Source organism: Penicillium nucicola, assembly GCF_028828085.1.
Source record: "Penicillium nucicola strain IBT 29836 chromosome Unknown utg000002l, whole genome shotgun sequence".
Taxonomy (NCBI): Eukaryota; Fungi; Ascomycota; class Eurotiomycetes; order Eurotiales; family Aspergillaceae; genus Penicillium; species Penicillium nucicola.
This window is the reverse complement of record NW_026643126.1, coordinates 3,755,736-3,778,930: the sequence shown is the minus strand read 5'-3', so window position 1 is coordinate 3,778,930 and position 23,195 is coordinate 3,755,736. Positions and strand designations below refer to the sequence as shown.

Here is a 23,195-nt window from a genome sequence, read left to right as displayed (position 1 = left end):
TGTCATATCTACACCATCGCTCATATATACTGACTGATGTAGCAAATCAAGCTACGCTAAAAGACATGCTTAATTCTCTTCGGTGCTACTTTACAGGATTTGGAAATTTCCTAGCCGTGATATAAACCCTAAATTATCGCCAGTTGGATCGCTTGATCCGGTGCGGTGACTTTCTGGAACCCAATTCCGGTCCCAGCATATATATATATAGGAGAGTTCCTGACAAGTGTTGGATTTTCCTTTCCATTTTGGTGCTCACGGGAAACTAGCTTATTGAGAGTTGATCGACCCCGTGGACCTCACTTAGGATTGACTAATGATCCACTTTTAACTTAATTTGATCAACTTAACATTAGTTAACACACGCTAAGGTTTCTATAATCATATTGTCTAATAACTGTCATAGAATGCCTTGGCAAAAAGTAAATAAAGCCCCCCGGCCCACTGTGAGTTAGGATGCGGGCCCTACCATTGGGCCCAAAAAAGGGCTCTGCAGAAGCTTTTTGTTTTATATATAAGCTATAGCGATATGCATTCACGTTGAAGGTTTACCAATAGTACCTAAGCAAACAATGTTGTAATAAGTAGGTTTTATAGTTCATCCAATTTAACGCCTTATTACTGAAAGGGTGGCTATTCAAAGATACGCACCCGTCTTTATGACCGTGGAGTCAAGGATATGAAACGCGACATTAGTCTTTAGCCTTGTTAAGCAATCATAATATCTGCTGGCTGTAGGCTTCCAATGCGTCAGCCAGAAGAACCTCTTGGTTAATGGTTCGAATATATCATTTACATATCGACAACATAATTCTTGACTTAGAGGTACTCACAGTTATGGGATCAAGAATATTAGTTCTGAACAGTAGGACGATTATCTATTCATATACACCAATGCACTGAGCCTGGATATTGAAATCAGGATTCTTGCACAGCTCAAGACAAGTTGCCTGTTTTTCCAGGAATTAACTATTGAAATCGGAACGGCGCGATGGCAGTCTGGCATAGCAGACTTCGATACCGAATGAGTGGAGTCAAAGAAAACCCAACAATAGGCCAGGCAGTGGATGTGGATATCATATGACACCTGCTGCAGTTAATCTGAAATTATATCAAGTAGCAAGATGAGAGTGGTGACATGTGTGTATTGTATCTACTTCTGCAATGGCAGGCATTTATGCTGAAGCTATGACTCCCTACGATGAATAATATCACTCCAGTGTCTGTGTCTTAAATAAAATAGGCAGTTGGCCGGTGCGTTCAAACCCCTATTGCCCTAGTACAGCAACATGGTAGGTTTGCTTGCACGGCCGAGATTTTCCCCGGCCTCCGCGAGCTCCGCGAGTTCCGCGTTCAGCCGAGGTATTACCACGAGAAGAATCCGTTCACTGTCAATCGATGCAAGGGAAACATCCCGCACGTCCTAAAAGTTATAAAACAAAAGCCGACATCTGTCCTAAAGTTCTACCAGGTAACCAACTTCGCATTCAATGTTCCACAACAGTCAAGAGGTCTGTATACAGAGCACAATAGATTGAAGAAACTCGTTAAGAGCTATCCTGCATATTCTTTCTATACGAATAGTGCCAATCAGGTCGGGCCATATCTTGACGGACTTTGTACACAGACTCGGCATCATCCAAAATTGCCAAGTCTAAATCGATGATCTTCACCTCCTCTTCACAAGTGTCGGTCCTCCCAATACAACCCAAGAAAGGGACTGTGACCTGCGACAAACCCGCAAAGTCTTCCTCTGCTGGGCCTCCTGCATTACAAAAGACGACGGCGCAGGTATTTTCGCATGCCCGACTGATAAGTGCCGCGTCGAGAAAGACTTTCTCTGCATACGGGTTGTGCGCGATTCCCTGAGGCGCGCAATCAGTGAGCTTCCAGAAGGACGGCACAATAATGAGCTTCGCGCCTTGGCTTGTCAACTCGCGGAATGCTTCTGGGAATGCGACATCCCAGCAAATCAGCATCCCGACTTTCCCTAGTGGTGTATCGAAAGCAACATGCGGATCATGCTGTGAGCCGTTCACATGAGGTCGCTCTGGGTGCCACAGGTTCTTCTTTTCATACCGGCTCTTCAAGGAACCGGTGTTGTCAATAAAGTAGGCCACGTTGAAGATGGTCTCTTCTCCAGTCTTCTCGTCGCGATACAGCTCTGCTGCGGAGCCTGGCACAATGCAGATGTTGCACTCCTTAGCAAGGTCACGATATACATCTAGATATTGCTTCCAATTCGCGCATTGATCGCGGAAATCGGGGTTTTCGGGGAAGAAGTCCCCCAGATGGTACTCGGGGAGTACGGCAAGATTCGCACCCTGACGAGCTGCATCTCGAATGTAGGCGATTCCGCGTGCCTGGTTAGACTCTGTTTGGTGAGGCTGGATAAGAAGGTGAGTTAGCTATAGACAGTCAGCTAGCACTTGAGCCTGGACATACGTACTTGGGGATGTAGTTGAATAATAGCAACTTTGATGGAGGACATTGTGGCAGTTGGGTGAGTTGCGAACTGGAAGTTTGCGAAATGTCACAATTGATAACAGATAGAATGAAGCAAGTCCTTTTATCTTCCGTCAGTGAGATACTGGGTTCATAAAGCAACTCAAATTGATATCCAGACAAATCCCCCGCGCACTCCGCGGGAGCGTTATCTCTCCACTTAGCATCAAAAAGGCAAGTCCTACCGGTTGAGCTGTTCATCGCGGACATCTGAGCTAGGCATGGACCCTCCACTGCCCCTGACTACCATATCTGATCGGTTGTGGTATGCTAATGGACAGGTTTGATTCGTAAAGAGTACCGAGACAACGATAAAGAACTAAAAACGTCGATTGTACTGGCTTAATGGCCGAAACTTTGTTATCAAGTCGCTCCGCTCTATATTCGATTCATATGATAGAATCCGGCAATAGTCTGGTTAACTTGACGTAAACGCCTCTTATCATAGACCGTTCCAGATAGCCTTCCTCTGTCTACGAGTGGCTTCCCCGCATTTATTATGAATTCTACTTCAAATATAAGGGACCAAGGCGCTGGGGTCTACCTTGGGCTATGAGCTGATCTGATCTGCACTAACAGCATTTCTTTGTCAAAGTCAATACTCCCGCAAGCTGCCATTCAAGCTGCAAACATGGCAGAAATCACTGATGTTGAAACTATTGGGACAAGGCAATGGACCAAGGAAATTACCCTTGATGCCCCAGGGACTGCATATTTAGAAGACCCGGGTAGGCGGACCAAATCCTTCGTTGCAAGCTGTCGTGAACCACTCTGACAGAAGACATCTTTTCATAGAGGGAGCAGGTTCTTCGCATAGAGGAATTATTCTGCAGCCAACTCCTACCTCCGACCCGAACGACCCTTTGGTGAGTTCTTATGACTGGAAAGTCGAAAGTGGTGGGAAATCCCCATGTTGACCCTGGATATACAGAATTGGTCGTTCTATCGAAAGTGTATACACTTTGCCATTGCATCATTCTTCACCATGCTGGTATTTGCTTTGTTAGTTAAATTCTTGGCCGTTGCATACCGCGTTCTTTTCTAATCTATTCAGGATTGACATCGGCCCGGTGATTTGGCAAGACTTTGAGGATCTTCTTCATATTTCATACCCCCAGCTTAACAACCAATACGCCGTGAACTGTGTCTGTCTAGGTCTTGGCTCAATCATACTTGTGCCTTTAGCCTTAAAGTTTGGGCGGAGGCCCATTTACCTCTTGACTGCCATAATAGCCCTGATCACTGCAATCTGGCAGGCAGTGCTTCGGGACCTTGCAAATATGATGGCTGCACAGGCATTTAACGGATTAGCTTGTGCTGTAGGCTGGACTTTAGTTCCTATCACGGTGAGCACCTCAAAAGCTACCCATTAAGCTCATCTGTGTTGACACTAGTACCAAGATCACAGATTTATTCTTTGTCCACCAGCGAGGCCGAGCAAATGCGGTCTATCAGCTAATGAGTAGTACTGGTGTAAGTTCACTTGGGGACTTGAGGCCGAAATTTACATTAATGCATTTGTCTCCTAGGTCTTTCTCGCCCCCGTCGCCGCTGGATACATAGCGAATGCTCAAGGCTGGCCATGGATCTTTTGGTGGTCAGCAATCTTTCTGGGAGTTAACTTGCTTCTTTTTGTTTTTCTTCTAGAGGAGACAAAGTTCTCCATCCATACCATTGCTGGGTCAGAAGCCAGTGTCCCAGCATCGTCTCAAAACATTGGAAACGTCAGTACTGGTGATACGTCCAAGTGGACACATCCAGTGGATCCCGAAAGCCACATTGCAGCTACTACAAACTCACATTTTGGGCTCAATGAGACGGGCACCGGAATAGATCATTCTATTCCTCTGAAAACCGCACGCCAACGCCTGGCGCTATTTACCACATCCACTGGACCCACTGGTCACTTCATAAAACAGATATATACGCCAGTTCAGGTCCTGGTGACCATACCAGCCGTTTCTTACGTGATGATACAGTATAGTTCCGCTTTGGTGTGGTTCACAGTAGTGGCCACAACACAGTCAGAATATCTCGCCCTACCCCCCTATAACTTTGGAACAACAGGAATCGGTCTGTTGAACGTGCCACCTTTCATTGGGTCTGTTCTCGGGTGTATATGGGGAGGTCCAGTGAGTGATTGGTCGATCAAATTCCTCGCCCGACGAAATGAAGGTATCTACGAGCCTGAAATGCGGCTTTACATTTCTTTTCTCCCGGCAATAGTCGGCCCTGTGGGTCTGTTTCTCTACGGATACAGTGTATCGGAGGTATTGTTTTCAATAAGCTCAACGTGGTTCCAGGTCGTGGTTGACACTGGCTATTTACGCACAGGGCTTGCCGTGGATCTTTCCCTGTCTCGGATCTGGATTCTATGGATTCAGCATGGCTGCGCTTATTCCAATCGCCCTGACATACCTCACTGACTCTTATAACAAAGTAAGCAGCTCTACCGGATAACTAGGGCACTTGATCTGTACAGCTACTGATTTGTGAAGATTCTCGGAACCGCTCTGATCGGCGTGAGCTTCGCCCAATATATGGTTGCAACTATCATCATCTTTGCGCTTGATCCATGGATCAACGGCATGGGATTATACAACACCTTTACAGTAATTGGATGTCTGGCAATCGGATGCAACTTGCTCTGTATCCCGATGATTCTCTTTGGTAAAAAGTGGCGGATATCTTGCAAAGAGCGGTACGAGAAGATGGCAGCCGTTCAATTCGATGACCGAGGGGCTTGATACTATATAGATCTAGCTGCTATCACTCGAGGCATCATCATGAATATACTTTGAGAGATTGGATTTTGATAAACTTCCCCATACTGTAGATGTACACTTTATCCGACCAATCAGAGATCAGGAACAATGGAGCCCGCGGAGTACGCGGAGCTCGCCGACTGACAAGGGGCTTGCCTCGCCACAAGCTCTACGCGGAGCTCGCGGAACTTGCTTTCCACATATCCTTGCAATATCCTCATCTGGAATGGACCCCCAAGCGATTGCGCAATCTCAATCGAGTGATGTTCCACGGAAGCGAAAGCGAACAGCATGTCGGACTTGCAGGGACCGTCGCGTCAAATGCGACAACGGGCGCCCCTCATGCCAGTCATGCTGCACTTTGAAACTAGCTTGCGTGTACCCCGACGATAGCGCTTCTACAAACGCCAAGTCAGTGGAAGCCACACAATTTCTTGATGTCCTGTCATGAAGCTGATGCATAGACTATCTCAGATTTGACTCGGGTTCTTTGGAGATCCTGCATCAATTGCAGGGGATCCGAACAGTCCTGGATCGTGTAGCACAAACACAGGATTCTAACGCCTCAGCTACAAACTCTTTGACTCCCAGATCTTCCACAGAATCCAACTGGAGATCTGCAACCCGGAAGGATTATAGCCTGGAAATTGAGCATCGTGGAAATTTGACTGACAGGACTGGTTATGCACCATCGAATCGCCCCCGCATAGGTGTTGAAGGACTTCTTTTCTGGCCCAAAATCAAAGAGTTCCTCGGAGAGCCAGTCGTGAAGAGGTCTTTTCTCATCGAGTGTAATGTCGATACAGACGCTTCTGTGCCAGATGGACAGACTTCCAAGTATGGAATCCGCGAAGATGACTTTCTTACACTCTGCCGAAAATTCCTAGACTATGTGCATGTGCGCAATCCAATCCTCGAACCAAGTCAACTTGAGCAGTATGCCAAAGAATTAACAGAATCCGGCCTGAAGTGGGACACTAAGACTTGTCTTGTGGTATGCGCTCCTTCAATTACTTCGCCCTTGATTTGATTTTTGATAGTCTAACTCTATCTTCCAGCTCCTGGCATGTGCACTTGGCTGTTTCGGTTCTGAATCTTCTTACGAAGAAATCGATGAACTAGGGGAGAGTCCAACAAAAGATGATGCATCCTACGCTCGGGCAGAAGCATATTACGAAGCAGCACGGAAGCGTATCGGTTATCTGGGTACATCATTACTGGATATCCAATGTCTTTATCTAGCAGGAATGTACGAGAAACATACGCTACGCATTCTTCAAGCCTGGTTTTTTACCGAACAGGCTTGCTCTCGGTTACATGCATATCTGCTGTGCCAACGAGGACCAACCGAACCTTCTGAACAGAGCGACCATCGCCTTGAACAACGCCTATATTGGTCCTGCATTAAAGCTGAAAGGTATTTAGACCGTGGCATTAACATGTTGGACGCGTACTAATCCATTGATACAGCGAGTTCTTGAACGAGATCCCGCTAATCCGAAGTGCCCTTATTTCGCTCGACTACCCTGACCCATTTCCCTCGCCCCCAAAGCTTCCAAGCGACGAAAATCTCAACATCGATAGCAGGGATATCTCATTCAACAAAAGGCAAGAGCAAAGCTGGCTATACTACTTGGCTGAAATTGCATTGCGAAGGACACTGGACCAAGAAATGCCACTCATTAACTCGCCAGAAGCTCAAACCGCATGGATAGAGAACATCAACTACATTCTCCAACAATCTGAGGAGATCGACGAGCAGTTGAATACATGGTATAACCACCTACCCTCCACAATACGACCGCCCGTAGACCCAAAACTTTCGCCGAGTGATCAGCTGTCTTTTTTTCTACAGGCTCGGTTCTTGGGTGGCAGAGAAAAGATTCTTCGGCCGTTCTTTTACTACGTTTTGCACAATGATGGTGGTGCCGTCAGCCAGGCGGTCCTTTCACGTGCTAATGAGTACGTGCATTTGGCAAGAGGATTGATTATTCATCTCCGGAAGAACAGGCGGCACGGCGGTATCTGGTATGCGCTCCGCGGGATCTGGGGGCTGGCTATGATTATCCTGACGATTGTGCATGTGCAAATTGACGGTCTACCTCCGCCATTCGATTGGATGGAGTTGGTCAGTATTTCCTTGAAGATGTTGCGTAATTGGAGCGTTGAAGCGGCGGATATTCGGCAGATGTATGATACTTTGGTTCGTGCAAATCGGGTTGTCTGTCTCGAGGCTGAGGTATCTGTGGAGCTCGGAGATTGAGATCCGACAAGAACATTTGCTAAATTTACCTATTAAAACTTGAGCAGTGTCCTTTATATGGAGTTTGGTCGTCCTTTTGGCCTGCTCCGCGGACTCCGCGTGGTCCACGAGCTCCGCAAAGTGGAGCATTGGAACTATATCATCATACCAAGATATATCAAAGAAGGCAGCTGAACTTGTGGTACCACATAAAGCAAACTTGAATTCCATAATGAAGTCAATAATCTCAACATGCTTCTCTATAGAGCCCTGTTATCATCATTTATCGGGAGTTTCGGACTGGTGGCGAAATCAGCAGCCCTGAAAATTGACGAGAAAGACTTCACTTCCACCAAAGCACTTCACGATCTAGTCCATCGAGTTGCAAGTGTTGGGTTGCGACTACCAGGAAGCGATGTGCACAATGAATTAGTCGATTGGGTCAATACTAGCCTGCATGATATACCCGGACTTGAAGTCGAAGAGTCCAAGTATGATCTTGACGTGTGGGAGCCAAAGGAAGGCATCAGTCTGAGTGAGAGTGGAAGTCTTTGTATCGAGTCAGGTGGGATATGCCTCAATGTCCCAATTGTGGGAGCAATCCCATTCACTCTTCCGACAAACGGCTCCGCCCTCACTGGTCCTTTGATCTATATCCCTTCCAATCAGAGCATCTCATCTGTAGATGTTCGGGGCAAAATCATTCTAAGAGACTTTATCCCATTGCCAGTCCCTTATAGCTATCTGCTGAAGGATTCACATGTCAGTGCCCCTTGACCTCTTTTCTTTTCCAACAATTGACTCAAACTAGTACATCACGCCTGATCTCGCCACTCGAATCAATACCACCTACGAGCGACCATATCTTTCCACGCCAGCTGACGACCTGATTGCCGCAGGACAGGGCGGAGCAAATGGACTGATTTCTGCATTTGACATCCCTCGCAAAACTCTGGAAGGATACTACGATCCCCATTTCGGGCAACATTATCTCGTTCCCGGTGTTTATCTGGGTTCCGATCAGTATTATATGCTTCGAAACGCATCTCAGTGCGGACATACAGCATTTATCAAGATTTCCGCTAACACGGGTCGCAAATATACCCGCGAGCTATTTGCTACTCTTCCCGGCCGGTCCAACGAAACTATCATCATCGGCTCACATACGGATGGCGCAACTTGGGTTCAGGAAAATGGAGTTGCAGGGCTCCTTGCACTAGCAAAGTATTTTGCAGCCCAGCCGACGACATCTTCTGCTCGGGCAAAGACACTTAAGTTTGCCTTCACTTCGGGACATCTGACGTACAGCAAAGATGGAGCGATCCCGTACGCAAAGAAACTGGACCAGGAATACGATGACGGAAACCTCGCACTAGTCATTGTTCTCGAACATATGGGAGCACGGGAGCTACTGCCATCCTCTGCGCCAAAGGGTCAATACGGTCGCGTATTAAACTTCACCGGCAACAGCGAAGCCACTCTCTGGAGTGTTGGGCCTACACAGCCGGTTCTTGACGCCGTCACTGCTGTCGTCAAAGGTCGCATGCTGGATGGTGTAGGGGTGACTCCAGGCAACCCTCCGAAGAACGCTTCGCAGATTCCCTTCTACGCCTCCCAGGGTGGGATTGGGACAACATACCACAACTACCTTCTTCCGACAACTTCTATCGTTTCCGGGCCATGGAGTCTGTGGGCTCCTTCCTTTGGGGAGGCGGCTATTGATTTTTCCCGGCTGCGCGATCAATTGCTGGCTGTTGTGGATTTGGTGATAGACCTTGGCTCGGCTTCAAAAGCCGAGATTGCAGGGGGATATATCGAATACCGTGAGATGCGTGCGAATGGATTCCCTTGGAAGGAGCCTAGTTGGAACTCACAATATCTCCCTGGACCTCAGAGATAATTTGAGGGAGTGCTGTATGTCTGTATATTATGATGAAAGTGGTCTTTATTAGGTAGACATGCTAGAAATTCCGGAGAATCATACACTCTTTCCTACGACTCTAGAAAGGCAGGGCGGCAAATTCCAACATAAAATGGACACATAATAAGCTCGCGTGACATCAAGCAGCGCTCACCCGTCTCCGAGGCTGCTATTTTGTTTGAAGCATAGCATCAGTGTTTATGACAAAGTGGGTATATACGACCACATAGTGTCACTCATTGACTTGAGCCAAGCCAAAGGCTGGCTTACCAGCGCAAAAGCAGGCGAATCATCAAGCAACCATTCAGTACATTCTCCGAATGAATCCTAACAAGAATGAGAGTGGCCATCTCGCCCAAAGATTGCTTGTCATCCGTCGGCGTCTATTGTTGCGTTGTAACCATAACGGCAAGTACGACCGTATGCCCGTACATCACGAAGAAAACGATGATACCCCCAAGTGATAAGCTGATCAGAGCTCTCGCATCCCCACCCTCGTGCAGCGCATTGTCTGAATTGACCAGTACCCAGGGCCGATGATATCTGTAAACAGAGTTAGCCATTCCCCGTTGAGAATGAAATTGCGCTCGCATACGGACGTATTCATAATTTCGATCGCGATCATCTGCAAGTGCCGGGATCTGAGTGGGTGATCCAATGGCGCTGATGGGGTTTTCTCCCCAGCTCTTCATCTGGTGGGCGGATTTCGTCCCCTGTTTGTGAGCCGATGGGTATGCTGGTGTCATCTTTGAGATATCCTCTGTGTGTGGTATGTGGAGATGAGGTCTCTGGGCATCATTTCTGGATTTCGTTTGTCCTATACACGTAATACAGTATTCTCGTTGACGAAGGGGATCAGACGAAGCAGAAAATCTGCTGTCAAATAAAGGAAGTTTCCTCCCCGCGGTCGCTTTCCTCGCGAGGCTTGGATTTCTGGCTATTTGGCACTGGTATTTGCTGGTGTTGTGATAAGCTGCAGGCTCATCCATGGATCGTTATCGGAGAGATATTATTGTGTGAGTATGAGAGAGAGGAGCCAAGGGAGAAATTCATAGAAACATTGTCCGTGTTTTGGAAGGGGCTTCCACGCGACCGCGTCCATGTAAATGCGTGGAGAAAGCTAGCAAGATCGAGGCATCATAGAATCTGGAATCCATGGTCGAATTCGCTATTGCCTTTATTGCAATCAAGTGCATAATTGATAACTACTCTAGTCGCCTGTCTGCCCATCCATTTACACGTGCTCGGGTGTCGGGAGCACGGACTACGCGACGGGAGGCTAAAAAATAAGGTTATCAACCACGAACCTTACATTCGACCTGGTTTGTATTGGAAATTCAACTCAAAAAGAAATCTTTGGATGAAGTGACTCAGCTCAGTGCATGTTTTGACTTCAAAGTTCGTCAAATTGTGATTCTTTTCACTAGAATGACCACGGTCTTCGGAGAGATCAACAGGGTAATGAAGCGCATTGGAAGATTGTAGGAAGAATTTCGAAGAACCAGGAATCATGAAGTCAACGTGCTAGCTACACCTAGTGATTTCATCATAAACGCTATGTCATTCGAAGGAATAGATAGAGGAGTGAAGGGAACTGCAAATTAGCTGCTTTGGTTCAGATCAAGCAATTGTTTGGTCTTCAGAGGCCATCAGATATTGGTTTTTTCATCATCACCAAGTCTAGCAGGCTTCAGGGGGATCCATAAATATCTCGAAGTTATCTATGGCATGTGGAAATGGCTTGAAATGGGTAAACATGGTGGGTTGAATCTGCTCAGACAAGTCTGGTTAAGATTCATAATGTGTCAGTTGACTCTAAATCCCACCGCCACAATTTTGAGAGGATCGAGGGAGGATTGAGGTGCATGTGAGAATTTGAAAGATAGGATGAAGAGGCATGATAGGGTAGATATGGTATCAGACTGATAGTCTTGTGAGCAAAGGAAACATAAAGGAGCTCAAGAAATGAAGCAGAAATGTTTCAGAGCTCAGCAGCACATGAAGAGGGAAATGGAGAAATGAAGATTAAAAGAGAGAATGGAAAAGAAGTACAAGGAGAAGAAGAGGGAAGAAAAGAAATTTATGTAAAACGGGATTGGAGGAGTGAAGAAGAGAAGGAAGGGGGAAAAGAGAGGAAGAGTCTTATAGACGTGAGACCAGAGGATGTGATCTTGAGCTCCGATAGTAAGCGCTAAGTGGCTCAAATTGAGCGACTCAATCTAATTTGAACGAGACAAGAAGGTACGATGCAGTGAACAAAGGTCTGAGTAGGTTGGAAGTACCAATTTGGGTCAGACGGAGTTCGGTGAGAGCTGGACGAACGTGAAACAAGATATTGATCCGCCACTCCCGCATGAAGATGATGTATAAACAGATTCAAACTACAGTATTATGTGCATGATATCACATAGACTGTATATGCGAGCCTTTATGATGATATTCGATAAATTACGTGGGTGATCCATGGAGCAAGTATCATCTGTCAATGGGGGCGGCGCCCACTTGACGCGCTCAAAACTTCGAGTATACACTACTTTCTCGCTATGAGAGCTGGAGATTGTTCATATATACAATTGGACAATCATTAAACCGTCCCAACGTGCCCTTTCTGGAGGTTATACCCGGACAACTCAATTTCTACCTGAACTACTACGAATACAAAAACCCAGTTTGAATACCATCCCACCAGCTTGAGCCGCGGAGAAGGCAACTAACATGGATCCCCAGGCCGTCTACAGCGATGTGACAACTTGTCAATGAAGGTCTGGCCCCATTTCGCACTGAGAACGAGTCAGCAACTCACATCGCACCTCAATCGCAGGAAATCAAATCGCCATACCTAGTATTTGTGTTGATGAAGTCGCTTAGATGCTCATACTTCTTTTTGCGTTCCTCCGGACTCAAGTTGATCGCCGCGAAGATTGCCTCAGACATTTCGGTGGTATTGGCGGGATGGAATTGGATGCTACCGTCGGTCATAAAAGACGCTGCGCCAGCGAACTCTGAGAGAACGAGAACACCATGTCGCTCTTGCTGGCAGGCGACGTATTCGAATGACACGAGGTTCATTCCGTCTCTTGTGGATGTGAGAAGACACACATCAGCTACGGAGTACAACGCTGCGAGCTCGGTAAACGGTACAGAGCGATGCATGTATAGCAGCGGAGTACCCTCAGGAGTGGCTGAACGGTCAGTACTATCTCAATCCGAAGGCAAAATACTAACCATGCTTTCCGTTGATCTTTCCAGCCATTGTGCACAACTCACGCTCAAGCTCCTGGTACTCCTTTACATCCTCGCGACTGGGCACGGCAACCTGGATAAGAATGACTTTGTTCTCGAGCTCGGGGTGGTCATCAAGGAAAGCGTCGAAGCCTTTCAATTTTTGGGTGAGACCCTTTATGTGGTCGAGTCTGTCAACGCCGACAATGACTTTGACACCCTTATATCTCTCTTTCAAGGTGCGAATGCGTTCCTGGACGTCTGGCTTTGCTAGGGTCTCCGTAAATTTCTGGGGATCAATACCGACAATGAATTTGTCCGTGCAGACCAAACGATTCTTATACTGAATCTGGTTTCCAATCTCAGTTCGTGCGCCGCTGGTGAGGTATAAGGATGAGTTGTCACATTGGTGCAGGGAAATTGGGGCTGGCGCTCACAGAAGACTAGCGCAGGTGTCGATGAAATTCTGCTTATACTCGTCGGTATGGAACCCAATCAAATCGCATGACAAGAGCCCTTCAATAAGATGCTTCCTGACTGGAAGATTTCTCCAGAAGTCTCCTGCAGGAAAGGGCGTGTGGAGAGAGAACCCAATGGCACAGTATTTGCCCTGTTCTTGGAGCCGGTTACGGAGAAGTTCGGGCAACAACATGAGATGGTAGTCGTGCACCCAGATCAACGTTCCGCTTTCTGCTGCATCGGAAATAGTATCGGCGAATAGTTCGTTTACTCGTCTATATGCTTGCCATGGCGTATCGTCGAAGCTGACACCCGATTGATAATGGAGGATTGGCCAGAGAATACGGTCTGGAGATCAGTGATGCTCCAATTATATAAACAGAAAGCTTACTGGAGAATCCGTTATAGTGTTCGTGTGCCAATGTCTGATCCAGGAATATAGGAATCGCATTATGCTCCTCCAGGCTCTTCGTCACTTGCTCCCTGTCCGCTGGATCTTTGAGTTCAATGCCGGGCCAGCCAAACCATTGGAATTGAGTGGATTTTGTCAGGCCTGAGAGAGAGGTCACAAGGCCGCCACTGGACAGGGATGAGTCAAAGCCTCCTTCAACTCGTTTGATTGACAACGGGAGGCGATTCGAAACGATGATGAGATTTCGCTTGGAATCAGTTATTGACTTCATGCCCTTATGCAAATTGACCTTGTACAAATCTTGAAAAAAGTCGAATCAAATAATTGGAACATAATTCAGGGAGCGATGAGGGTCTGGGGATATATTAAACCCAAAATGCTAAAAGGCAACCTATTGCCTTCACATCTCGCCCCGGGTATGGCAAATGGCAAATCTACGTCAGTATGAAACCGTTGCTGTGCTCTGCGTCCACTATTATTTGATGATGATTTGGACTGAGCTATTAAATTCTGTCTTTCTAGAAATACTTGGCTCATATTGGATACTCCCAAGACTGAGTCCCATCTATTGAAATGGTACACCCGGAATAATCCTTTCCCTTAACTACCGATCCTTTTTTGCTTACGCCCTATAAGATACAACATTGCTGATCCTTTTTTTTGAAATCCGCTCATCTATCTTGATCTCAATAATATCCTCTGATTCTTGAAAATGGGCGAAAAAGAGACGAAACGAAGAGAGGAAAAAACTGAGGCAAAACGACATGAAACATGCATAGTGTCGTTGGCTTCATGTCATTGGTGACACATCCACAACCTAACCTCTGGCATAGTCATTAGAGATGGGCTCGAAATTAAAGTATCTTCTATTGTTCAATATATACTACTAAAGTATGACTTGACTGATTTATTCACGCATGTCGTCATGGTCATGTCAGAGCATCTTTAGCCCTAGACTCCCGTTGTCTCCATTTTGTTCTCCAATTTGCCTCTTTGCTTCTGCAGAAGCTTCACAGCAATAAAGCAACTTAGTCCAGCTGCATAAGCACACCCAGCGAAGGCAATCAAGCCCCAATACTTGCCCTCGCAGCGGTGGATGATTTCTCCAGCAATTGGAACTCCAGTCAATGCTCTAATCAGCATATTAGCCACACAATCTGACAATATAGAACCCGGGGAGGGGGGGGGGGGGGGGGGGCGATGTTGAGGACTTACCCAAAGGCCACGATGGTATATACCGTTGTATAGTATCTCCCATAATTCTCAACAGGGCAAAGTTCTCCCACGCAAACGGGAACGAGACTGATGTTACTCCCGCTCGCAAAACCAAACACAACAGAGAAAATAATGACGGCAACAAGGTTCCCACCTGCAGGCATCCAGATACCCAAAACTGCAATCAAACAAAGAACGTTGGTCGAGATCAAAGTATTAAGGCGACCAAAGCGATCAGCCACTATACCAGGAAGCCAACGACCAGGGAAAGAACCAGCATTCAAAAAGACAACCATAAGATAAGACAACTTGGGTGAAATACCACTCGCAATGGAGTATGAAGCAATATACTCAAGCGGGATAAAAAATCCCCATTCAATGAAGAAAACACCAATTGTCATTAAAGCCAGCACAGGATCCTTCAGAATAGTAAGGTCAGGAAGGAAAGTCTTCAACGAAGGCTTCGACTCAACCTTGGACGGAAAATTGGCCTTGACAAGCAAACAGCCAGGAATGAGCAAGATCAGAGTAATAAGCCCAACAACCCGACTTGCCCAAGCAAACCCAATCCTCGGCGCAAGGTTCTCCAAAACCAAAGGAAAAATAACACCTCCAATACTACCACCCGCCAGCGCAAGACCCGTCGCCGCACCACGCCGCTTAACAAAGTAATGTCCAATACTAGCAACGGGCACAATGAAGATGAACGATGTCCCCATTCCGCCAAGGATCCCAATAACAATCAGGAAATGCCAATACTCATAGCAAAAGCCCATGCAGATGAAGGTAATCACAAGCAAGCTCGATCCCAACCACATGAGCAGGCGCGGCCCCTTTATATCGAAGATCGGGCCGATTTGGATACCGCAGAAGAAGACGAGGAAATTGTAGATGCCGAATATCCAGCCGATTTGGCCTTCGCTGATGTGGGAGAGTTGGTGTGTTGAGATCCAGGCTTGGTAAATGCCTATGCTGTTCATCAGGCCTAGGCCGCCCATTATTGCGCTGAAACTGCCTAGCACCACCAGGTTGCCTGTTAGCCCTCCTTCTGGGCATGAGGCTGGGGTGGGGATCTTTGGTTCATGGTGCATTTTTGAGTTGGGATCAGTTGGTTGTGTGGGTAGACGGGTGTATAAATGTAAAGACAATGGTTATGCAATGGAAAGAATAGATGATTGAAGGCAATGTATATGTCGCTTTGAGGGTATGTCTATAATAACTAGATGTCTGGATATATTGCTGGCTTTAAGTGTTCTACATAGTGGATAACTGCAAATTTTCACCATCAGACCTTTTCCATATTCTCGTCTTCGGCCATCTTGAAGGCATCCAAGGCGTGGTTGGCACTTGACGTGCAGCAGGACCACACTGAGAAATCGCCGAGCACGCTGTGAAGACCGGAACCGGAGATGTGTTTTCAGGGAACATGCAGACTCATCGGCGGATGAACAAATCAGGGTCGTCCTCCCCTTCGTTTTGTAGGTGTTGCATCGGAGCATATTCGGGTCGCCCCGTGGCAAACGGCGATCTATGGGTTTTGGCCACCGATGGCTGGTGGCCGAACCGTCGGCGAACGTTGGGCGACTCGGCATCGGCGAAATTGTATGCGGTCTATATTGGAATGAGTCAAATGCGTGTAAAATATTGTGTAAATGCATGTTACTAAATGATCTGGCCCATAGAGATAGAACTCAGAAGAATTTATGTTGATGTTTGATGAAAGGCAATTCCGAGAGATACGTTCGCCTTGGATAAGTTATATATTTGATACAAGAGGTTTCATATGAAAATCTAGCTGAATAGCCGAAGTGGAAAATGACAGGACGGAGACTCACAAAGCTCTCACGAATGTCAGTTGCGGAAATACAAGAAAGATAAAAAAAAACCATGAAAATGTTATACAGTCCATGGAATAAAACAAGCCCATCCAACCCCGAACCGAGCAATCCTGCCGGTTATGCAATCGAAACCCAACAATGTAAATCAAGACGCCAGACCAAGACCCAAACACAGACTCCAAGCTTTGGGTCTATGCAAACCTGCGCTTGGTGGGACTCGGTGTTCGGAGGTGCTGCTCACGATCACGACTGCGCTCGGTGACAAAGTCCATAGACTTGGTATTCTCAAGTAGCATGGGCGGGTCTTGTTTCTCGCCATAATTCATGTCGTGTGTTTGCCGAGGGTCTTGGCCATAGTAGCCAAAGGCGGGATTGTGGTGTAGCTGTGGATGCATGGGTTGTTGTGGTGGTGGTGGTGGGGGGTGTTGTGCGTAGTGCTGTTGCTGTAGACGATGTCTGAAGGAGCGGAATGACCAGTTGCTGACAACTGTGACAGTGGAAATTGTAGCCAGGAAAAACAACTAAAAATTTGATTAGCATTGTTCACAGCACTCAGCGAGAAAGATACTCACAATGGCCTTCCAGCTGATAGGATCAATAAAGCTATTGATGATGATGGCCATGGTATGCGCCGACACCTTGGCACGGCCTACTTTGGCCGGGTCTCGATTCATGCAGCGCTCCCAGTTCTCGCAGATCGTCTCAAGAGCCGGGGCCCGAGTAGGTCGGCCGCAGTCATTGTCGACGTAGCTCTTGGTGCATACCGCCATATCGGCCAAGATAGTATCGGACATTTCCTGCGCAGCCTGCTCAAATTCACCGCGGATCGCCGACACAAACCCGAACACGACATACACGGCCAGAGAAAACAGCGACAAGTTGACCACGAGCTGCGCCCACCATGACAGGATGGCGGGGACATTCGGGTGTGCCTCAAGCATGCTGAAGAATTCGGACCATGTTGACACCCGTGAGACTTGCAGCTCTGTCTCTTGTTGCTTTTCTTTCTTTGTGACTTTCCCGGCCCTGCTTTCCCTGCTTTGAGGCTGGTCGAGCTCGCTCTCGTCGTCGCTTTCGATCCGTACGGTTCGCCCTAAAGCTTGATCTCTTCTCCGTCGCTTTTGTACCCGATTCTGAATGGCGTTCGAGTGGTGGGTCAGACGTGGGATTCCCCCTCGCCCTGGACTGGACCGGCCAAGGAAACTGAAATGCGAGCTTGCCTTCCCCGTCTTAGACTGTTGGTCGGGTGTATCCTCGTTGTCTGCGCATTCTGGCGATGACATATTCTCCGGGCCGGAAGAGAAATCAACGTCGAATTTCCGTGGTGTCGTGAAAGCCGGCTGGCCAAATTTGGCCTTTGGCGAGAGAGGTGCAGCTTGTCGGGGTTGCGTGAAGAGGAAGGGCTGGGAGTTTGGCTGGCGGAGAGAGGGTATTTGCGGTTTTCCGGGAGAATCGAATACACTATGTGTTCCTGGTGGGTTGTCAGAGGGCTTGATCGGTGGAGTGGCATCTTTCGAACCATCCTCGGCGAAATACGAACGTTTCTTGTCGTGTGCTCCTAGATTGAAGGGGGAATTGGGATCAACCGGGCCTCTAGACTGCCATTCAAAGTCCATTGGACTTTCTGCCGTTCGCCTGTCCATTTTTGCGACCAGTGTGGATGTGGGTGCGGTTGAAGAGCGGGTGAGTTTTTGTTTGGGGTAAACATCCAGATAGCCGCAACCTTGGCAACGCTATACAAAGAACAGATCACGTTGGAATCTGATTTGATTCTCTTGTGCCAATATATTATGAATATGAGTGAGATCTCGCCTTGGCTAGTAAGACGGACCAGATCTTAATCATACTCGAAACGTGACAAACTACGTAGAAGACGACTGCACGAAAAGATACTACTCAGATACTACTAAGATCATAGTAAAAATCCTGCATGAGGTGACCAGCACCAACAAAAATATTAAACAGGCATCTATTCATCCATCTGCCACTGATATTCCAAAGCCTCAAATCGACTCTTCTTATTCCTCGCCGTAAACCACTCCTTCTCAAACCCAATAGCACGATCCACCCCATCCCACCGATGCCCAGGCCGAATACCATAACGATTTGGCTGGAAAGCACCGCGATACAACGGTTTCCCAGAGACACTAGACCCAGCCGCAGGCTTTGATGTAAGGAACTCTGCCGCAGGATCATTCCAGCGCTCTCGGGCCCGTAGCTCGTCATTCATATTATCGTCATCAATCGTCCGCGCCACAGGCATTGACTTCACATCCTGAAGTTCCTGCCTGCGCTCTTCACGCTGCTGTCGCTGAACATCACCCATGAGGGCCTCGCGCGCTTGTTCTTCCTTCTCGCGCTTTTCCTCCTCGGCGCGACGGGCTTCAGCGCGTTTCATTGCGACGTTGATGATTCGGCCGGACGCGTCTCGGTAAATTGTCTCCTGTGTCTTTTCCTTTGAGGCGCTTGGATCGCGGAAGAGGGCTTCCTCGGCCTTGCGCCGTTTTTCTTGTGCTTTTACCATCGCCGCGGTCTGTGCTGCTGTTTGGAGACCGCCTCGAGCTCCGGATTCCATTCGCGCGCCGCCTTCATCGTCCCCTTCTCCTTCGATTGTCGGGCCTTCATCTTCTTCGGCGTCTTGTAGGGCTGTTTGCTCGGCTGCTGCTGAGGCGAGGATTGCGTCTGCGGCTGCTTGTTCGCTTGTGTCGCCTGGTCCTGGGCCGCCGATGGTTTTCCAGCTGGATTGTTTTGCACGGCGGAATTCAGCACTCTTCGCGCTTCGCTCAATGTAGGGGCTGTCTTCGTCGTCTTCGTTACTTTTGCCTAATGAGGCGCGGATGTCGGGTGGGTCATCGTCTGCGATGATGAGGCCTGAGCCGGCTGTGTCGACTGCCTTGGTCTTCTTGCGCTTCTTCTTTGGGCGCTCGGTTGCCGGATCGGCTGTGAGGTAGTTCTTTGCTAGGTAATCTGCGAGCGAGCCTGGCATGATCTCGGGGTGTTGTGTAGATGTACGTGCAGAGTGTAGGTTGAGCTCAGTGATTTATCGATTGATACCCGGAGTAACATTTCCCCGAACTGTAGCTGGCTAGCGTCGAATGTATGTCTCTCGATTCGAGGTCGGGAATGTGAGAAGAATATTCAGCATTTAGCCAGAACTTCCCTTCTTTCTCCAAGGAAGGCACAATGCCCCGCTCAGAAGAAGCAGAATGGTGGGCCAATGCAGTCTACGAGGCTGTCCAAGAAGTCCCCCGAGGCAAAGTCACAAGCTACGGGCATATCGCACTTCTACTGGGCGAACGTACGAACTAATATCCAGAAAATGGGAACATGAACTAACAATATCTGCTTGAGATAGCCCAACGCCCTCGTCAAGTTGGAGTCTGTCTAAAGGTCCTCCCAGCGGCAGAGTCCGGCCAACATTTCAACTCAAATACCGTACCCTGGCAACGAGTGATCAATTCAAAAGGGATGATATCGCATCGGTATGTTCTATTCATGTTATCAGTCGACTTCTCTGCCTGAATTTCAGCCTTGGGCACTCATCACCACGCTTGGTCCAAGTAAATGTCCAATGCTGTTCGAACACCTGACTGACGAACAACACAGCGGACCGGGCAGTGCAGCCCGCCAAGCAGAGGCGCTAGCGGAAGAAGGCGTGGAAACGACTACGGACAGCATGGGCGACATATATGTTGATCTCTCGAAATACGGATGGTTTCCAGAGCAGCTTCCCAGCGAGGAATCGTGATAATGGGGAGAGATTGGGCAACCATGTATTAATATTGAATCCATGAACAATATTATACCGCGACGATCTTTATAAAAATTACGATTCTTAAACCTTATTTGCCATTTGAATCAAGATCAGATCTAGCAAGGAGATAAGAAGAGATGTAAAATAGAACGACTATCGATTCCGTAGATTGAGACTTGGCTATAATCTGTAGTGGATAGACATCGTACATGGAGAGTAACGCGCCAGTGAAGTATCCTATCCATGGTCTGAATGGTAAGGTGAGGAGGAGAGTCTATAGGGGAGACATGAGAGAGGGAAGGTCAGACGGGATGGGGAAGTCAAAAGCGCGGAGGGGACATGGGCATACGAAAACAAGCGCGTCCAACCGACTACCAAGAAACCCAAGAAGTGGAAAAACAGAATGGAAAAGAAGAGAAAGAGATGAAAAGAACAAGCACATAGAACCAACCAGCATCAATCCGTAAATGGAAAGGAAAAAAGATCGTTAAAACTCACATCATTGCCATAAGGGCATGTCCGCAGAAAATCAAAGAAATTTCCATCTAGACTAAAGAGAAGGGGTGACATTTCATCGCTGCTTCTTGACCTCAGTAGCCCAGCCTTCAATGCCCTCTCCACGGGTTCCGGGGGCAATGCCTAGATCAATCCCGTCCATCCCTGATGTATCCTTCATCCACTCATGAGACGACATCCCACCGGCATTGGCGCGTTTCTCTGGTGAGAGATCCAACATGGGTAATAGGAGTTCACTGATGCGCATACTCTCTTCCATCGAGTAGTGGTACTTTTCTCTGAGGACATCGGGCAGGGCCCAGTGTCGGAGCCGATGGATGTTGCGCAGCTCGCCCTTGCGGTTGAAGATATCCTGTGACCATTTCCCTGAGAGACAGAGAGTTTTGGGGAAAGGACCGAGGAGCTCGATGATCTGCGCGATATGGTCGTCGTCTTTGCCATACTTGGTTCCTGATTGTGGGTCGAACAAGTAGTCTCCGGTGATTAATTCAAAGACCTGGAACGTTAGATTCGTCGTTCGGATGATAGAAATAACTTTCACTTACCATGCAAGCCATGCTCCACACGTCGGTACTCGCACCCCATTTGGAACCCAGGATGACCTCGGGTGAACGGTATTGACGGGTTTGAATATCGTTGGTGAAGTGGTGGCCGACCCAGCATGCATTTCCGAGGTCGGCGATTTTGACGGAGATGATGTTGACATCGATTTCTTCTTCAAGGGGCTTAGAAGAACCTTTATCAAGAGAAATACCAGATACTTCCCTCTCCAGAAGATCACTATAGACATTAGAGGGGCGAGAGAGACGGGGAAGGTGGGGGGCATACGCTGTCTTCTCGCGCTGGTACTGCTTCTCATCTTCTTCCTTGACGCCGAGCAGCTCTTTCATTGACGGGGTATCTGCGGGTACTGATATATGTGAGTAATGCGCATCGACACAAAATCAGGCGCCGAGGCATAGAGAACTGACCTGTGTTTTCGTTGACGATCTGGCTGAGACTGCTATGGGAGTTCGACGAACTATGTTTGAAGTCAAAGCTGCTAAAGCTGGTGTTGAGAGGACTAGGCAACGGCTGGCTACCAGTGATCAAGGTGCGCCGCCGTCTACGCCCATTCCTGTTGTCTTCTTTAGCTTCTTTCTTCGCTTCCTCCTTGACATGCGCCTTGACGATCTGTTCAACATCGCCAATCTCGATCAACACGTTCTCCGGCTTGAGGTCTGTGTGGATGATCCCACACTCGCGATGCATATAATCTAGACCCAGGAGCACCTGCTTTGTGATTTGCTTAACGAGCGCCATCGGGATGCCACGATGGTTCCAACGCTTGATCAATCCCAACAAGTTCTCGCCAAGAACCTCAAACACCATGCAGACATGGACACCGTTCGGTCCCTTGTGTTCGAACGAATCCAGCAAGCTAACGACATGCTTCCGACCGGGGTGGGATGGTTTCGCTTGGACGATTCGGTTGAGAAGTTTGATCTCATCGATCGCGGTTTCGGTATAGTGAGCAGCCGATCGCACGACCTTCAGCGCAACGTGTTTCCCGGTGGTGGTGTCTCTTGACAGCCACACCGTGGAGAAATGGCCCCAACCGAGCTTGCGCACCACCACATAGCGGCCATTGTTGTATGTTTCGCCCACTGCGACCGGGTGATATCCACCCTTGCAGTAATCCTCGGAATCTTCCTCCTCAGCAGTGGCCTCGAGTTCCTCCCCCGACGAGGCGGAAGAAGAACGCGATCCAGGTTTGGAGTTGGGAGCGGCACCGGTGCTGGGGCAGAGTTAGCATGGGAGGCGATCATTGGAAAACATCACATACGATTCAGTGGGGGTTCCTTCATTGGTGACGATGGGCTTCAGATCAGTGCCCTTTCTCCTTTTCTTGCCGCCATTGCCATTGGCAGCTGACGCAGCGACACTAGCCATTTGTTTGCCCTTGTTGAGCATTGCTTTGGTAAGATCGACTCCCTCCATGGTGTGGAGATTTGAGAGGGAGAGGCGGGGCACGGCTGGCTCTAGGCGGTGGATGGTTTTGGACCGTCAATATAGATGCGATGAACGGACAAATCGTTGGGCAAGTTGACGGGGTTGACGACAGGACAAGACCTGACTGTGTTTTCTTGGTCGAGTTGGTAGTTGACGGGAGTTGAGGGTTGACAGTCGGGGATAGTCGACAGTCGACAGTCACCAGGAGGAAAAGGACGTCCTGAGGAACGCAATCCGGTCGTTGTCAGGAATCGAGAGAAGGATTCTCACAAGAGATGAAGAATATCTCAGTGAAGAGTTCGAAGATGTGAAGGTAACTTTGTTCCGCAAGCAGCCAGGTGGTGGCGAATACGC

General features: G+C 48.1%; 9 protein-coding genes across 9 annotated transcripts; 2 read left to right on the top strand and 7 right to left on the bottom strand.

Moving 5' to 3' along the window:
* Window positions 1–1,547: 1,547 nt before the first annotated feature.
* Window positions 1,548–2,491, bottom strand: N7511_003186 (carbon-nitrogen hydrolase family protein; the record flags this gene model as incomplete). The annotated part of the gene is made up of 2 exons (XM_057125611.1): window positions 1,548–2,387; window positions 2,450–2,491. The coding sequence occupies 2 exons, from the start codon at window positions 2,489–2,491 to the stop codon at window positions 1,548–1,550; spliced, it is 882 nt and encodes a 293-aa protein (XP_056987770.1).
* A 645-nt stretch (window positions 2,492–3,136) lies between these two features.
* On the top strand, window positions 3,137–9,412 carry N7511_003185 (MFS transporter/GAL4/fungal specific transcription factor domain-containing protein; the record flags this gene model as incomplete). Its single annotated transcript, XM_057125610.1, has 14 exons — window positions 3,137–3,233; window positions 3,301–3,371; window positions 3,437–3,507; window positions 3,560–3,851; window positions 3,907–3,978; window positions 4,035–4,775; window positions 4,840–4,944; window positions 5,004–5,206; window positions 5,367–5,681; window positions 5,745–6,264; window positions 6,329–6,687; window positions 6,741–7,460; window positions 7,779–8,274; window positions 8,324–9,412. 14 exons carry the CDS (start codon window positions 3,137–3,139, stop codon window positions 9,410–9,412), a joined length of 5,151 nt encoding a protein of 1,716 aa, XP_056987769.1.
* Window positions 9,413–9,905: 493 nt separating this feature from the next.
* On the bottom strand, window positions 9,906–10,179 carry N7511_003184 (uncharacterized protein; the record flags this gene model as incomplete). The annotated part of the gene is made up of 2 exons (XM_057125609.1): window positions 9,906–9,976; window positions 10,029–10,179. 2 exons carry the CDS (start codon window positions 10,177–10,179, stop codon window positions 9,906–9,908), a joined length of 222 nt encoding a protein of 73 aa, XP_056987768.1.
* A 1,964-nt stretch (window positions 10,180–12,143) lies between these two features.
* N7511_003183 (trehalose-6-phosphate synthase) lies at window positions 12,144–13,797 on the bottom strand (the record flags this gene model as incomplete). Its single annotated transcript, XM_057125608.1, has 5 exons — window positions 12,144–12,213; window positions 12,273–12,615; window positions 12,659–13,032; window positions 13,093–13,462; window positions 13,506–13,797. The coding sequence occupies 5 exons, from the start codon at window positions 13,795–13,797 to the stop codon at window positions 12,144–12,146; spliced, it is 1,449 nt and encodes a 482-aa protein (XP_056987767.1).
* Window positions 13,798–14,477: 680 nt separating this feature from the next.
* On the bottom strand, window positions 14,478–15,832 carry N7511_003182 (uncharacterized protein; the record flags this gene model as incomplete). The annotated part of the gene is made up of 2 exons (XM_057125607.1): window positions 14,478–14,658; window positions 14,742–15,832. The coding sequence occupies 2 exons, from the start codon at window positions 15,830–15,832 to the stop codon at window positions 14,478–14,480; spliced, it is 1,272 nt and encodes a 423-aa protein (XP_056987766.1).
* A 938-nt stretch (window positions 15,833–16,770) lies between these two features.
* N7511_003181 (putative nuclear envelope protein Brr6) lies at window positions 16,771–18,222 on the bottom strand (the record flags this gene model as incomplete). The annotated part of the gene is made up of 2 exons (XM_057125606.1): window positions 16,771–17,100; window positions 17,152–18,222. 2 exons carry the CDS (start codon window positions 18,220–18,222, stop codon window positions 16,771–16,773), a joined length of 1,401 nt encoding a protein of 466 aa, XP_056987765.1.
* A 326-nt stretch (window positions 18,223–18,548) lies between these two features.
* Window positions 18,549–19,565, bottom strand: cwc26 (putative cell cycle control protein (Cwf26); the record flags this gene model as incomplete). The annotated part of the gene is made up of 1 exon (XM_057125605.1): window positions 18,549–19,565. The coding sequence occupies one exon, from the start codon at window positions 19,563–19,565 to the stop codon at window positions 18,549–18,551; it is 1,017 nt and encodes a 338-aa protein (XP_056987764.1).
* A 197-nt stretch (window positions 19,566–19,762) lies between these two features.
* On the top strand, window positions 19,763–20,327 carry N7511_003179 (MGMT family protein; the record flags this gene model as incomplete). Its single annotated transcript, XM_057125604.1, has 3 exons — window positions 19,763–19,877; window positions 19,935–20,061; window positions 20,186–20,327. 3 exons carry the CDS (start codon window positions 19,763–19,765, stop codon window positions 20,325–20,327), a joined length of 384 nt encoding a protein of 127 aa, XP_056987763.1.
* Window positions 20,328–20,904: 577 nt separating this feature from the next.
* N7511_003178 (serine/threonine-protein kinase) lies at window positions 20,905–22,829 on the bottom strand (the record flags this gene model as incomplete). The annotated part of the gene is made up of 5 exons (XM_057125603.1): window positions 20,905–21,345; window positions 21,395–21,629; window positions 21,678–21,750; window positions 21,821–22,626; window positions 22,675–22,829. 5 exons carry the CDS (start codon window positions 22,827–22,829, stop codon window positions 20,905–20,907), a joined length of 1,710 nt encoding a protein of 569 aa, XP_056987762.1.
* Between the last annotated feature and the right edge of the window lie 366 nt (window positions 22,830–23,195).